This window comes from Amblyomma americanum, chromosome 1 (genome assembly GCF_052857255.1).
Source record: "Amblyomma americanum isolate KBUSLIRL-KWMA chromosome 1, ASM5285725v1, whole genome shotgun sequence".
In the NCBI taxonomy this organism is placed as follows: Eukaryota; Metazoa; Arthropoda; class Arachnida; order Ixodida; family Ixodidae; genus Amblyomma; species Amblyomma americanum.
This window is the reverse complement of record NC_135497.1, coordinates 533285805-533299849: the sequence shown is the minus strand read 5'-3', so window position 1 is coordinate 533299849 and position 14045 is coordinate 533285805. Positions and strand designations below refer to the sequence as shown.

Below are 14045 nucleotides of genomic sequence, written 5' to 3'. Positions count from 1 at the left end.
TTAAGTTAAGGACAACGCAGCAAGCCATGGAAAGGAAAATGATAGGTGTAATGTTAGGAGACCAGAAGCGGGCAGAGTGGGTGAGAACAAACGTGGGTTAATGACATCCGAGTTGAGATCAAGAGAAAGAAACGAGCTTGGGCAGGGCATGTAATGCGAAGGCAAGATAACCGCTGGTCCTTAAAGGTAACGGAGTGGATTCTAAGAGAAGGCAAGCATAGCAGAGGGCAGTAGGTTAGGTGGGCGGATGAGATTAGGAAGCTTGCAGGCACAGGGTGGATGCAGCTGGCAAAGGACAGGGTTAATTAGAGAGACATGGGAGAGGCCTTTGACGTGCAGTGGGTGTAGTCAGGCTAGTGATGATGATGATGAGTGAAAGGGTGCACTGGAATATCAACCAACCAATAAGCCAATTCAGAGAACTAAATTTTTCTCAATACAGTTGACCCTCATTGTAACGAAGTTAAAGGGGCCCGACGATTACTTCGTTAAAGCCGTAGCTTCATTATAGCCCGCATTAACCAAGCTTGCAAGGGGAATCACCATCCCTTTGTTATCGCCCAATGTTTCTTTATAACGAGGTTTGTCGGTACAATGAGATCAGCAAATGCACACAACACATACTGGCAAAACACCGCTCGTTTTAACTGAAATTTCTCAATGAAAACTGTCACTTGACACACAAGCTGACTTGAACGTGAGCAGACCATATTCTTTATTTTCTATTTTGGGGGGTTGTATGTAAAACCATCCAATGACACCACTGGAGAGGATAACACGCGTCTGATACACAGGTTACATGCATCTCAAAGCCGACACCTCAGAATGACCGACTCATGGATTGACGTTGAGCTGCATGCAGTCAGCTGAGGCATTTGTGCCCCTTGGATCATCAATCAATCATTAATTTCTTGACAGTGTCTGCTCTGACAGCCGCCTGGAGAATTGCCATGCTGAAATTCTCCCAGCACTCACCTCCAAATGACAACAGAAAACTAAGTGACACTTTGCAATGAAAACTGATTTCTGGTACTTTCACGGTCACCTTTCAGGAAAGCAAGACCTCTGGACATTTCATGCCGCACCACAGTTGTAAATTTTAATCAACAGAAACTTGACTGTTCCTTGCGTCGCGAGCGCCTGCAAGCAGCGACGTGATCAGGCTATCTTTCTGAGATAGTCATCGTGTGAGTCAAGTAACACCTAGCAGTCGCGACGTGGAATTTCAGCGCATTACACATCGAACAAGTGCAGTTTATCGGGCGCGCATTCACAGAAAAAAAATAATAATAAACAGCCACCATTACAGGGTTCAGTTACCGAAGTGGAGACTTGCACTCGCGCTCGGCTCAGCTGATCGTTTAGTCGCACAAGGCACAAACTTGTTCACTGCGTGCGCTTTTAAAATCCGAAGTTCTCGATAGTCAAGAAAGGCCGCAAGAAAAAACAGGGACTTCTCTAGGCAAGAGCCGGGTAGACTCTTACTGCTCCCGGAAGCGGCGAAAATGAACTGCGCCGAGAGAACCGGGGCCATGAAAAGCGTATTGTTCTCGCGAAGCCCTAAATAGCCAATCAGAGGCAAGTGCCAGGCTCCCGGTAGCTAGGCGCTGCCTAATTTCTAACGTAACCAAAGCGCACAGCCGCCCATCCACCTTGCAGTATGTACTACAGGAGAAAAACGTTCAAACCCGAAGTTACATGAGCCGACTGCGCTGGTATTCTCCAACTCAAGACCAGAAGATACGAGTAAAACCTGCGGCTCAAAGGCGATGTTCGAAAAGCGTGACCTGACAACGAATGACTGCAGTAGTAAAAACAAATGTAATTATAAATAGAAAAGGAACTGGCAACAAGAAAGTCTGAACTCGCCTCCTCTCCAAGTGACTGAAACACTTTCTTGGTTAGGTCTTTGCATCCCAAGATGTTGCCCGTGTTTAGTACAACGTGCTGTACGGACGCAGGCAAAACAGCTGAGCTGTCGTTGCTCATTGTAGCTGCAGCAACTGTGCTCTTGCGTGCAGCTAGTCTCGTGAAGCGAACTGTAGGCGCTGTCGATGAGTGAGCAAACCTAGCCGCCCAGACGAGTACTCAATGGTGACGGCTACGTCACACACTACATCACACGATCACACGGTAGCGGCGTTGCCTCATATCACGTGAATTGTGCATTCGATACATTTCCTACCCTCGTGTTTGCTTTGCGCCCACGCGGGAGTGTGTGTTGTCTCACAAAAAAAATTCAGTTTCACACCCATATATCAAACTTTAATGCCCTGTCAAGAGAAACTACCTGACAAAAAGAAAGCCTCAATCATGATCTCACAGCCCACGACCATGTCACGGACGCTCAGTACAAATCATGCGCATACTACGCATACGTCAAGGCATATGTAACAAGTCACGTGATCACAAGCTTTGTAAATTTTTGTGTGATTTTGTTAGGGTGTCTAGAAGGGCAAGTGCGAAAAGCGCGGTACGAGTGCCCCTCTTCTTGCGCATGACTGCCGCTAGGGCAAAATTGAGCGCTGCGGTCCAGGGCACCGTCACAGCGCCGGCGGGGAGTCGGCAGTCGCTTTTGATGTTTTGACAGCATGTATGCGTGCTTGGTAAGAATTGCGGTGGGAGTAACTTGTGTATGCTTGCGATGCGCCGCAAGAAATGCTGTCAGCCTCAAAAAGACTGTTGCGTATATATTTGTGAAGCGGAAGCTAGCCGTGATGCATCGTTCTTGAGCATGTTTCTGACGTGCGCACTGCTGTTTCCGCAAATTCCGCGGGCGAGTTTTGTCTTCGAAACGAATACACCCATTAAAAATTTGCGGATATTAATGCGTTTTCTAGTCATGGTAATTCGTGGGTATAAGAGCTCGACGGCGATCGTTTTTCTCGACAAAATGCAAGGGACTCCGTGCCTACATCTAAGTGGCATCTATTGCTGTTAATAAATTAATAATAATAATTGTTTTTTTAGGGAAAGGAAATGGCGCAGTATCTGTCTCATATATCGTTGGACACCTGAACCGCGCCGTAAGGGAAGGGATAAGAGGGGGAGTGAAAGAAGAAAGTAAGAATTAGGTGCCGTAGTGGAGGGCTCCGGAATAATTTCGACCACCTGGGGATCTTTAACGTGCACTGACATCGCACAGCACACGGGCGCCTTAGCGTTTTTCCTCCATACAAACGCAGCCGCCGCGGTCGGGTTCGAACCCGGGAACTCCGGATCAGTAGTCGAGCGCCCTAACCACTGAGCCACCGCGGCGGGGTTAATAAATTGACGATCGCACTTTGCATGCATGCGCTTGCGATTCCAGCTGCGAATTTTTGTGCAAGTAATTCCAGCTGCAAATAAAAAGGTGTTGAGGTTCATCGTGCCTGCCTAATAATAATTGGTTTTTGGGGAAAGGAAATGGCGCAGTATCTGTCTCGTATAACGTTGTACACCTGAACCGCGCCGTAAGGGAAGGGATAAAGGAGGGAGTGAAAGAAGGAAGAAAGCGGTGCCGTAGTGGATGGCTCCGGAATCATTTCGACCACCTGGGGATCTTTAACGTGCACTGACATCGCACAGCACACGCGCGCCTTAGCGTTTTTCCTCCATAAAAACGCAGCCGCCGCGGTAGGGTTCGAACCCGGGAACTCCGGATCAGCAGCCGAGCGCGCTAATCACTGAGCCACCGCGGCTTTTTTTTCTTTATTGCCAGTTTTTACAACAGTCCCATCACTCCACTAAAACACGCTGACCGCGCTCGGGTCAACGCAGCAATTTAAAACTTCTGAGCAGCAAGTTCATCCAACACGGGTAGCCACACAGGTGGCTCTAGTCGGGCACGGCAAGCTTCCCGCACGTGCATAACACTTCCTACAAAATTTTCTGTCACTGGCCAAACGTTTACAACAGCATTTCTAAATGCCATCCTTGTCCATAAACTATGCAGGCCGAGTAGTATGATGAGGTCATAAGGGGAAGCCCCCCTCGTCACCTACAGGCAAAAACAGGATCCCATACGGTGTGATTGGCAGGTCTTTAACGTCCTTTGACGGATGTCCCAATGAAATACAGGGTCCCAGCAGTCGATGAATGCGTGTTTGATATTTTCTGGCTTTTTGCACAAGAAACAATTTACTATCCATGGCACAAAAATTTCCTTCTTATCATGCGCTTTGTCGCTTCAGCTGTCTTGAGTGCTACCGCCCAAAAATGATTCATTTGGTACGCCCCCAGTGCGATGACGTCGGGGAGCGCACCAGAATTAGCTAGAACATCCCTGAAATCTTCGACACGGAACGGCCGAGCCTTCACATCCACGTGCAAAAAGACGGTATTCAAAACTATCTGACCTGAGGGCAGTTGCGGCAGTATAACTGGGTAGTCCTGTTCAGCTTCATCAAAAACCCTGTCACTGCGGTCAGAAACGGCCGCTCACACCGCTCCGTTGGAGCACATGATAAGCACGTCCGCTCGCTAGCGCGGCCGGAAGTCCAATCCACTGAGCCACCGCGGCGGGTCGCGCCTGCCTGAAAAGACAAGTTTGCGGTGTTTATGCAAGCAATAAGTACCCTAAAACGGCCTCCGCAAGAGGACTCAGCTGTTCGTGGGACATATTTCGAAGCAATTGGTACGCGCAACAGCGCAGACTGACGGGCGCAGCTGCACAAGAACGGGGGAAGACATGAGACACAGAAGAATGTTACTTCAGCAGAATGGGAGTACATATAATACTGGAAATTTAGTTTTTTTTTTTATTGCGCTGCGGTTTTTACCAGTACGCGGATTTACCATGTTTATATATTTACCGCAGATAAAGCGATTGCTTCTTATACGAAGTAGAATTGCTCACGCTGCGCTGCAATTCTTGCAATACTTTTCAAACGGAGCCGCCGCGGTGGCCGAGTGGTTATGGCGCTCGGCAGCTGGCCCCAAATACGCGGGTTCGATCCCTGCCGCGTCGGTCGAGTTTCGATAAAGGCGAAATTCTAGAGGCCCGTGTGCTGTGCGATGTCAATGCACGTTAAAGAACCCCAGGTGGTCGAAATTTCCGGAGCCTTTCACTATGACGTCTCTCATATAGCTTGAGTCGCTTTGGGACGGTAAACCCCCCATAAACCAAACCAGACTTTTTAAACGCAGTTGGCATACCTGCATGCGTCATTGATCCCGGCCCCTAGCTCCATTTTTAGGCGGAGTGCTTGGCTTGAAGCACTCTGACACGGGTCGGCCCGGTATTGCACTGCCTCCGGGATCGGCCCGGGGAATTTTACCGCGCGCATACTTTTCTTTCTATCTTTGCGCTCCTAACCTTTAACTCTCCTCCTGTCAGCGCGCGCGGCAGCGAGCGTTGCTCGGCTTGAGCCAGTAGGCAGGCCCGTGCACTTTCCTTTGTTCCTATCAGCAACGCGGCGTATAGCTCTTACTGTATTTCCAAACGTTCCACAGAGGCCAAAAATATAAAAAACTTAGAGGGGTTCAACAATGTCGAGCAATAGCTGCGGTGATATAAACAACAAAGCTGGTTTCAATTATTGGTTTCAATGCTTTATTAAAGCGAATGCATTATATGGCTCAGCTGTCTGCAAAATGTGTCCACACGACGACGTCACTGCAGGTGAATGAATGTGTATAAACTTAATGATAACGAGTAATAAATTAACGGTGTTATATGCCGTGATGAAGAATGATGTCGTCACACCACTAATTAGCAAAATCAATTAAGGAATTAATTAGTAAAATTAAGGAAACGAATTATATAGTAAAGTTGAAATAACGAAATTAAAAACGATGATTCCGTCAGTAATTAGCGGGAGTAATTAAGTAATTAGTGGGTCACTTGACAAGGTGACTTGCAAAAATGGTGCTACGTGTAAAGGATGACGCCACACCAAAGTCACGTGACATTATGACGCAAACTTTAGAGTGATGACATCACGCCAAGTCACTTAACAGGATGACGCAAAATTTCGAGAGTGATGGTGTCGCACGAGCTGAGTCACAATTTCGGCCACGTGCAGACAGGAGAGAGGAAGAACGATGGAAAAAGACGCGCGGCAGGCAAAACCGCGTCCGCCAAAGCGACGACGCTGGTTTCATAATAATAATTGGCTTTTTGGGGAAAGGAAATGGCACAGTATCTGTCTCATATATCATTGGACACTTAAACCGCTATGTAAGGGAAGGGATAAAGGAGGGAGTGAAAAAAGAAAGGAAGAGGTGCCGTAGTGGAGGGCTCCAGAATAATTTCGACCACCTGGGGACCCTTACGGCGTGGTTCAGGTGTCTAACGACATATGAGACAGATACTGCGCCATTTCCTTCCCCCAAAACCAATTATTATTATTATTATCTTTAACGTGCACTGACATCGCACAGCACACGGGCGCCTTGGCGTTTTGCCTCCATAAAAACGCAGCCGCCGCGGTCGGGTTCGAACCCGGGATCTCCGGGTCAGTCAGTAGCCGTGCGCCCTAGCCATTGAGCCACCGCGGCGCCTACGACGCTGGTTTGAGAAACATAGGGCAGGTGCAGACGAAATCCCAGCGATGTCATCCCTGCATTCATCACTGCGACGTTATCACTGCATGCATTCACCAAAATTTTGAGCAAGCTTTCGTCGTACAGCATCCTGGGTGGCATCATATCATTTCTCTTTGCATATAGCTTACATGTTTAGTCAAGTTGGAGGCTAGCTTGCGGCAGGGGTTCGGACCAATGACATATGCACCTTTAATTGCATGCTTTCTAAGACTTGCGACAGGGGTTAGGACCGATGGCATATACACATTCAGTTGAATGCTTTGAGGCGTGGTTGAGGTGTCCACCGAGATCTGAGAGCAGACTTAAGTGCCCTCAGAATTTTTATTACCTTGACCGGCGCTCTATGCACAAGCCACTTTCATGCTCTGAGCATGCGATGCCGGCAGACGCTTTCCCGCTCCACTCGGTCAAGGTGTGTGACGTCACTGAGGGAGTATGCAGCACACCTGGGATGCCTCTCTTCTTCCTCTCCGCAACGCGGCGACGGAGCGCACATCTGCCGGAGCTCTCCACGGCAGGAGTGCATCGAACACAACCAGCGTTCCACTGAACACATCAAAGTGCACTGGCGTTCTAAAAATTTAATAATAATAATAATTGGTTTTTGGGGAAAGGAAATGGCGCAGTGTCTGTTTCATATATCGTTGGACCCCTGAACCACGCAGTAAGGGAAGGGATAAAGGAGGGCGTGAAAGAAGAAAGGAAGAAAGGTGCCGTAGTGGAGGGCTCCGGAATAATTTCGACCACCTTGGGATCTTTAACGGACCCGCCGCGGTGGCTCAGTGGTTAGGGCGCTCGACTAATAATCCGGAGTTACCGGGTTCGAACCCGACCGCGGCGGCTTCTTTTTTATGGAGGAAAAACGCTAAGTCGTCCGTGTGCTGTGCGATGTCAGTGCTCGTTAAAGATCCCCAGGTGGTCGAAATTATTCCGGAGCCCTCCACTACGGCACCTCTTCCTTTCTTCTTTCACTCCCTCCTTTATTCCTTCCCTTAAAGCGCGGTTCAGATGTCAGCCGATATGTGAGACAGAAACTGCGCCATTTCCTTTTCCCAAAAAAACAACCGTGGTGGCTGCGTTTTTATGGAGGAAAAACGCCAAGGCGCCCGTGTGCTGTGCGATGTCAGTGCACGTTAAAGATATAATAATAATAATTCGTTTTGGGGAAAGGAAATGGCGCAGTATCTGTCTCGCATATCGTTGGACACCTGAACCGCGCCTTAAGGGAAGGAATAAAGGAGTGAGTGAAAGAAGAAAGGAAGAAAGAGGTGCCGTAGTATAGGGCTCCGGAATAATTTCGACCACCTGGGGATCTTTAACGTGCACTGACATCGCACAACACACGGGCGCCTATGCGATTCACCTCCATCGAAACGCTGCCGCCGCGGTCGCGTTCGAATCCGCCAACACCTGGGATACCTCCTTTCCTCCTCTCTGCAACGCGGCGATGGCGCACGCATCTGCTGGGATGCGCGCTACCGTCCTCCTCCTCTCTCTGGTGCGCAGGGCCAGCACCCTCTAGAGAATTTAGAGAGTTCTTTAGAGGGTGTTACCTGACCAACACCTGACTCCCTTCCCCGTTTGGCTTCGAACCGCTGCGCTGGTTTACAAGAAAACGCATGGCTCTTTAGAGGTTAAATTGTGGTGTCAGGTGTCATATGCTGAAACCCGCCGGAGGGGGGTTCATAATAGTAGAGCTAAAAAAAAAATGGATGCTTCACATTCTGGAGGCAATCTTATAAGCGCTTTGGGATTAGCGTCGCATCGAACAGGACATGGGTGTTCAGACATGGTGAAAGTCAATTCAGCATGATCAGCTGATCACGCATGCTACTTACGCTCTGAGCGGCGGCAGTTTTGAAGCGAGAGCTACCTCGTAACGATTTCGCCTGAATTTCACGAAGGACTCAATGATCACATATCATGATCTCACCAATCATTTTAAACTAGAGAGGAGAATTTTCCCCCCTCCAGACAAAAGACTTACTAAAGAACAAGAGGTTACGTGGCGTCGTCTACAGACGAGATCGATACGCACCCCATCACTCCTCGCGCACATTTATCCAGATCTTTACAACCCAAACTGCAAACACTGTGGCCAACGTGCTACCTACGATCACATCCTGTGGGACTGCAAAATAGAGCCACCTCCGGGTGATCTAGTTACAGCTCCTTCTCTCGAGCGGTGGGAGACCGTGGTGGCTAGCTCTGACCCCAGAACGCAAGTTTTGGCGGTGGAGTGGGCTGACAAAGTCGTCGAGGGCTATGTACTCTCGACCACTTAACGCGACCTCTTGCCAAGCTCTTCCCGGCGAATAAAATGTTTTACAATCAATTTCGCAGTGCTTGCGGTTTTGACCTTCAGGTGAGCCACAGGTCAAACCACTTACGGCGCGGCTCGGGAGTCCACCGATATATGTGAGACAGTTGCTACGCCATTTCCTTTCCTGAAATTCAATTTTCTTCGAAAGCAAAGAAAAGGCGCATAACTTTCCCCCTGACAGATGTGCGCTGCATGCGTTGGCATTCACAACGTAGTAGCAGAAACGCGGCACTGAAGATATAGGCCGTCCGCGTTCTTTGTGTTCATTGGCGTTACCGTTGACAACGCTCTAGATTCCGATGATTTTGAGGAAAGGAAGGCGAATAACTGGCTCCCTGGGCCAGTGGACGCCTCAGTCGCTCCTTGAGGTACGTGGCGGTGGGGAGAGAGAGAGATATGCATTAGAACTGGCAACGTTGTGGCAGACACGCGCCACAGCAGCAATAGGCCTCAGCGTTCTTTGGGTGAGCAGCCTCTCGCGATCAACCGTTAATTTAACCGCCACCTGACAGGGTGGGCGCGTTGCCTATCCAATGTGCGGAACGGAACGCACGCAACGTTAGAGGCCAAGCCGCGTCTACTTACCCGATACACCACAGCTTTCGCTCTCTAACCAGGTTCAACAGTTTGAACCGCAGCTAATTTTTTCTTGCTTAGCAGGGATTTCTCTCCAGTGTGAGCTAAACCTCGAATTAAGCTCAAAGAAAATATAAAGCCCTGAGATGAGTGAAATCCGTAGTAGTATTGATTGATTTTTGAAAGGTTGCAGGACATAAATTAAACTGCGCTGCTGTCAGGTCAATTTACATTACCATTCGTTCTTGTCTTGTGGTTTGCGTGGTTTGGCGCTAGTTTTTCTCTAATTCAAGTATGCACGATTTACCCCAAAAGAGGTGTTAATACATTACCAAGATATGCATGTATTTATTTATTTATTTATTTACAATACCCCTAAGTGCCATAGTGCGGGGGTATTACATTAGGGGGGGGTGGGGCGATACAAGCATATAAATAAATATACTCGCATTGATCTCGATTTCTGTACAACAGATAGTAAATTGGGAATTTTCATGCGCAATTTTAAAACCCATTGGTTTCAGAAGAAAACGCCAGAAGTGCACTTCCCCAGGTCATCAACTTTTGGGACAACGAAGGAGAAAAAGAAAACAGCACAAAGTGAAAGAAAAACTGGCATTGGCTTGCTTGGAAGTAAATTTCTCCCTCCAAGAATTATCGAAAGCTGTCCACTGCCTTCCGACCAGACACTGGCGAATTAGTTGATCGTCGGTCCGCAACACGTATAGAGATCAGCTGTTGTGTTTGCCAAAGTTGGAGGTGGTTCTACTCATGTGATTCATTATGAAAGGTACCGCGAAAAAGACAAGGACGAAAGTAAGCGGATACACTATAATTGGTTTTGGGGGAAAGGAAATGGCGCAGTATCTGTCTCGTATATCGTTGAACACCTGAACCGCGCCGTAAGGGAAGGGATAAAGGAGGGAGTGAAAGATGGAAGGAAGAAAGAGGTGCCCGTAGTGGAGGTCTCCGGAATAACTTCGACCCCCTGGGGATCTTTAACGTGCACTGACATCGCAGCACACGGGCGCCTTAGCGTTTTGCGTCCATAAAAAGGCAGCCGCCGCGGTCGGGTGTGAACCCGGGAACTCCGGATCAGTAGCCGAGCGCTCTAACCACTGAGCCACCTCGGCAGGAGAGGATACACTACACGAGCGCTTTTTTTCGCAATGGCATTTCCAGTTTTCTGTACCACATCTCATATGTTACATATCTCATATGTTACTCAGCATTCCCATCTTTTGAATTTCTTGCTCTGAGCTTTTCATAGTGTTATCCTTGTGGTTATCTTTTTACGAGGTGGGTATATATTTTGTGTTCTTTCACATAAAGTGTTGGTTGCGAAAAAAGCATTTGTGTCGTGTCTTGCCTCTTCCTTTGGTCCTTGTTCTTTTCGTGCTACCTTTTACCATAATCAAATTCAACTCGCCCAACTTTCCACCTTAATACTGCAGTTTGTGAATTCCATGAAACAAGAGCACCGGCATTACACGTCTATGACGATTAAAGAAGACTAGTAGACTGGTACCATCAGAAAGTGCAGGCAGCAGCGGCAGAAAGCGGACGCCGCGCGACGCAGTGACGGATGGATGGATGGATGAATAAGGCTGAACCCTTTAAATCGGGCGGTTGTTGAAGCCACCTAGCCTTGACTTGTGAAATTTTACTCTTGTCTTGATTTTAGCCACCTTCGCTTGGTTACTTCAACCCACTTAAAATCTACTTTTCCTTCACTGTTCTTAAACCCCAATGCCTTGAATAAATCAGCCCCGCTGCTTTCCCCTGCAGGGTGAAGCACTTTAGAGAAAAGTATCAAATGTTCGGCCGTTTCGTCCTCTTCTCCACAAGCACATCACAATGTGTCTATCTCGTGGTACCTGACTATATATGTCTTAGTCCGCAAAACTCCCGTCCTGGCCTCAGACAACAAACAGCTTCCCCTACAATTATCATAGATATTTTCTTTGGCAATTCCCTGCTTTGAAATCCTGTATGTTCCCAGTGCCGATCGATTTCGTCAGCATTCTTTTTTTACACAGAGCTCTCTCTGTTTCTTTAAGCATTTTCTTACCCGATAATTGCTGATTTGTCCCCCACTGCTGTCCAGATATTTGCTTGTCAATTTTCTAGTTCGCTTTCTCCATTTCGTGTCAACATTCCTTATGTACAGGTATCTGAAGACTTTCCAAGCCTACTGCTCTTCCCCCTTTTTTCTCAATCGCTCCTCAAATGCCATCTTACTGCTAGCTTCTCTGCACTCGAACAACGCCCATCCCATATCACCCTGGTCCCCCTGATTTGGTGTATTGCCATGTGCTCCCAAAGCTAGCCGCCCTACGCCGCGTTGTTTTATTTCTAACCTTGCTTAAACATCTGGTCTCATGTACAGGACCGCATTGCCGAAAGTCAGGCTAGGAACCATCACCCCTTTCCAGATCCCTCTTACCACTTCATACCTATTGTAATTCCACAGTGCCCTATTTTTCATGACAGCTGCATTCTTACTATAGCTTTATTCATTAGATATTTTTCATGCTCTGTCAGATACTCAGCACCATTATTTATCCTCAGCCCAAGATACTTGTACTCATCCACTACTTCTAGCGTGAACTCCTGGTATTCTATGTTCGCCGCCCTCATCATTAAATATCATGACTGCAGATTTTTCTTTACTAAACTTGAAACCTAATTTATCTCCCTCTGTACCACAAATTGTTGTTGTTGTTCCCTTCTTGACATGGCACATACCCACGAGGGGGATTGGCCAGGGTTCAGTGAGGAGAGCCCAAAGAAGAGGGTAAACTGGTGCCAAAATAATGATTGTGCCTTGGGTGAAATTTCAAAGTAATTAAAGAGAAAACGAAAAAAATATCAGCAAAGAATATCTGAGAACTGAATATGAAAATACCCAAGCGCTCTTTTAAATGCGGAAATGTTAGAAACACTTAGCAAGAGAATATGCCGGTAGCTGTTATGTAATCGTGGAGGTATTCGCAAACTTGATGCAATGCAAAATCTCTGGCGCTCGCGCCGAAAGAGAGTAGGAGGGGGTCATAATAATAATAATAATAATTGGTTTTTGGGGGGAAAGGAAATGGCGCAGTATCTGTCTCATATATCGTTGGACACCTGAACCGCGCCGTGAGGGAAGGGATAAAGGAGGGAGTGAAAGAAGAAAGGAAGAGATAGATGCCGTAGTGGAGGGCTCCGGAATAATTTCGACCACCTGGGGATCTTTAACGTGCACTGACATCGCACAGCACACGGGCGCCTTAGCGTTTTTCCTCCATAAAAACGCAGCCGCCGCGACAAAGTGATTTCTATCAACTTCTGCAAATCTTCTTTGTTGTCAGCCATTAGCACTATATCATCCGCGTACATTAGACCCGGTAATGACTGTTTAATTCATTTTTTTTTGCTTGAAAAAAGAAAGGTTGAAGCCTATATATAGTCCGCTCATCTCTAGTTTGATCTCAAACCCTTGCAGGTACAACATGAACAACAAAGGAGACAGGACATCCTTGCCTAAGCCCCCGCTGTACACATTTTTTCTGTATTTTATAAGCACTCTGTTACCTTTATATACAGTATTGTGCGTTTTTATCGTGAATGGTTTCAAAAATTTCCCCGCCTCAACCGCTAGCTCATTTGCGGTGAAACTGCACACAGAGCTTGCGTATTATGGTAACTTTTGTATCGTACCAAGTTTGACAACGGTACTTATTGAGTTGAGCCGTGCATGATGCGAAAACGTAATCGTGTACGTAGATATCGGCGAACCAAAACCCGCAGCCAACGTTTTTTCGCTGAAGGGCGGCAGTGGCGCTATCTGTTTTCGGCAATGGAAAGCGTCGCGACAAGGCCGCCGAGACGAGCGTTGCAAACAATATTCTTTGAAAGATAAAGCCTCGTGTTCTGATATTTTTTTCTGCTCAATTAGTCGAAAATGTTGTAAGCGCTTCAGTTGAAGCAGAGGAGGAGGAGGAGGTAAACTTTATTAAAGAAAAGGTCTTTGGCGCGGGTTGGGGTGACGTTCCCCTCCCCGCGGTGGGCACCTCTTCTAGGCCGGACGCCAGGTGGCCGACCGACGATGTCACTCGGCGACCTCTTCGGCCCGCTCCGTGACTCGGAGTTGAACCTCCGGGTCCGAGCTGAGCAGCGCGGCCTCCCACTGTGATTGGGTAGAGAGCTGCAGACTGTTCGACGGCTTGTCTTGAGGACATGAGTATAGGATGTGGGGTGTCTGCCTTATGGTGCCCAAAGAGAGAACAGATGGGGCTGAACTGCTCTGGGAACCATATGGAGTACATTTGAAGCAGACGAAACGGCCGGAACGGCATATTCAAAGGGCCCGCGCTTCTTGCAACGCTCGCCTCGACGGCATTGTCGTGACGCTTTCGACTGCCAAAAACAGATGGCGCCACTGCCGCCATCAAGCGAAAATAATAATAATAATAATTGGTTTTTTTGGGGAAAGGAAATGGCGCAGTATCTGTCTCATATATCGTTGGACACCTGAACCGCGCCGTATGGGAAGGGATAAGGGAGGGAGTGAAAGAAGAAAGGAAGAAATAGGTGCCGTAGCGTAGGGCTCCGGATTAATTTCGACCACCTGGGG

At 47.8% G+C, this 14045-nt stretch overlaps 1 protein-coding gene across 3 annotated transcripts in view; it reads right to left on the bottom strand.

Annotated features, from left to right (window-relative positions):
• Gclm (Glutamate-cysteine ligase modifier subunit) overlaps positions 1-2128 on the bottom strand; it is a 61402-nt gene extending 59274 nt beyond the window's left edge. The window contains exon 1 of one of the 3 annotated variants that reach the window (XM_077650997.1): positions 1870-2128. In XM_077650997.1, coding sequence (XP_077507123.1) covers positions 1870-1989 — 120 coding nt within the window. In that variant the 5' untranslated portion in view covers positions 1990-2128. The remainder of the gene's footprint in view (positions 1-1869) is intronic. The other 2 variants (XM_077650995.1, XM_077650996.1) reach the window with 2 other exon arrangements.
• Between the last annotated feature and the right edge of the window lie 11917 nt (positions 2129-14045).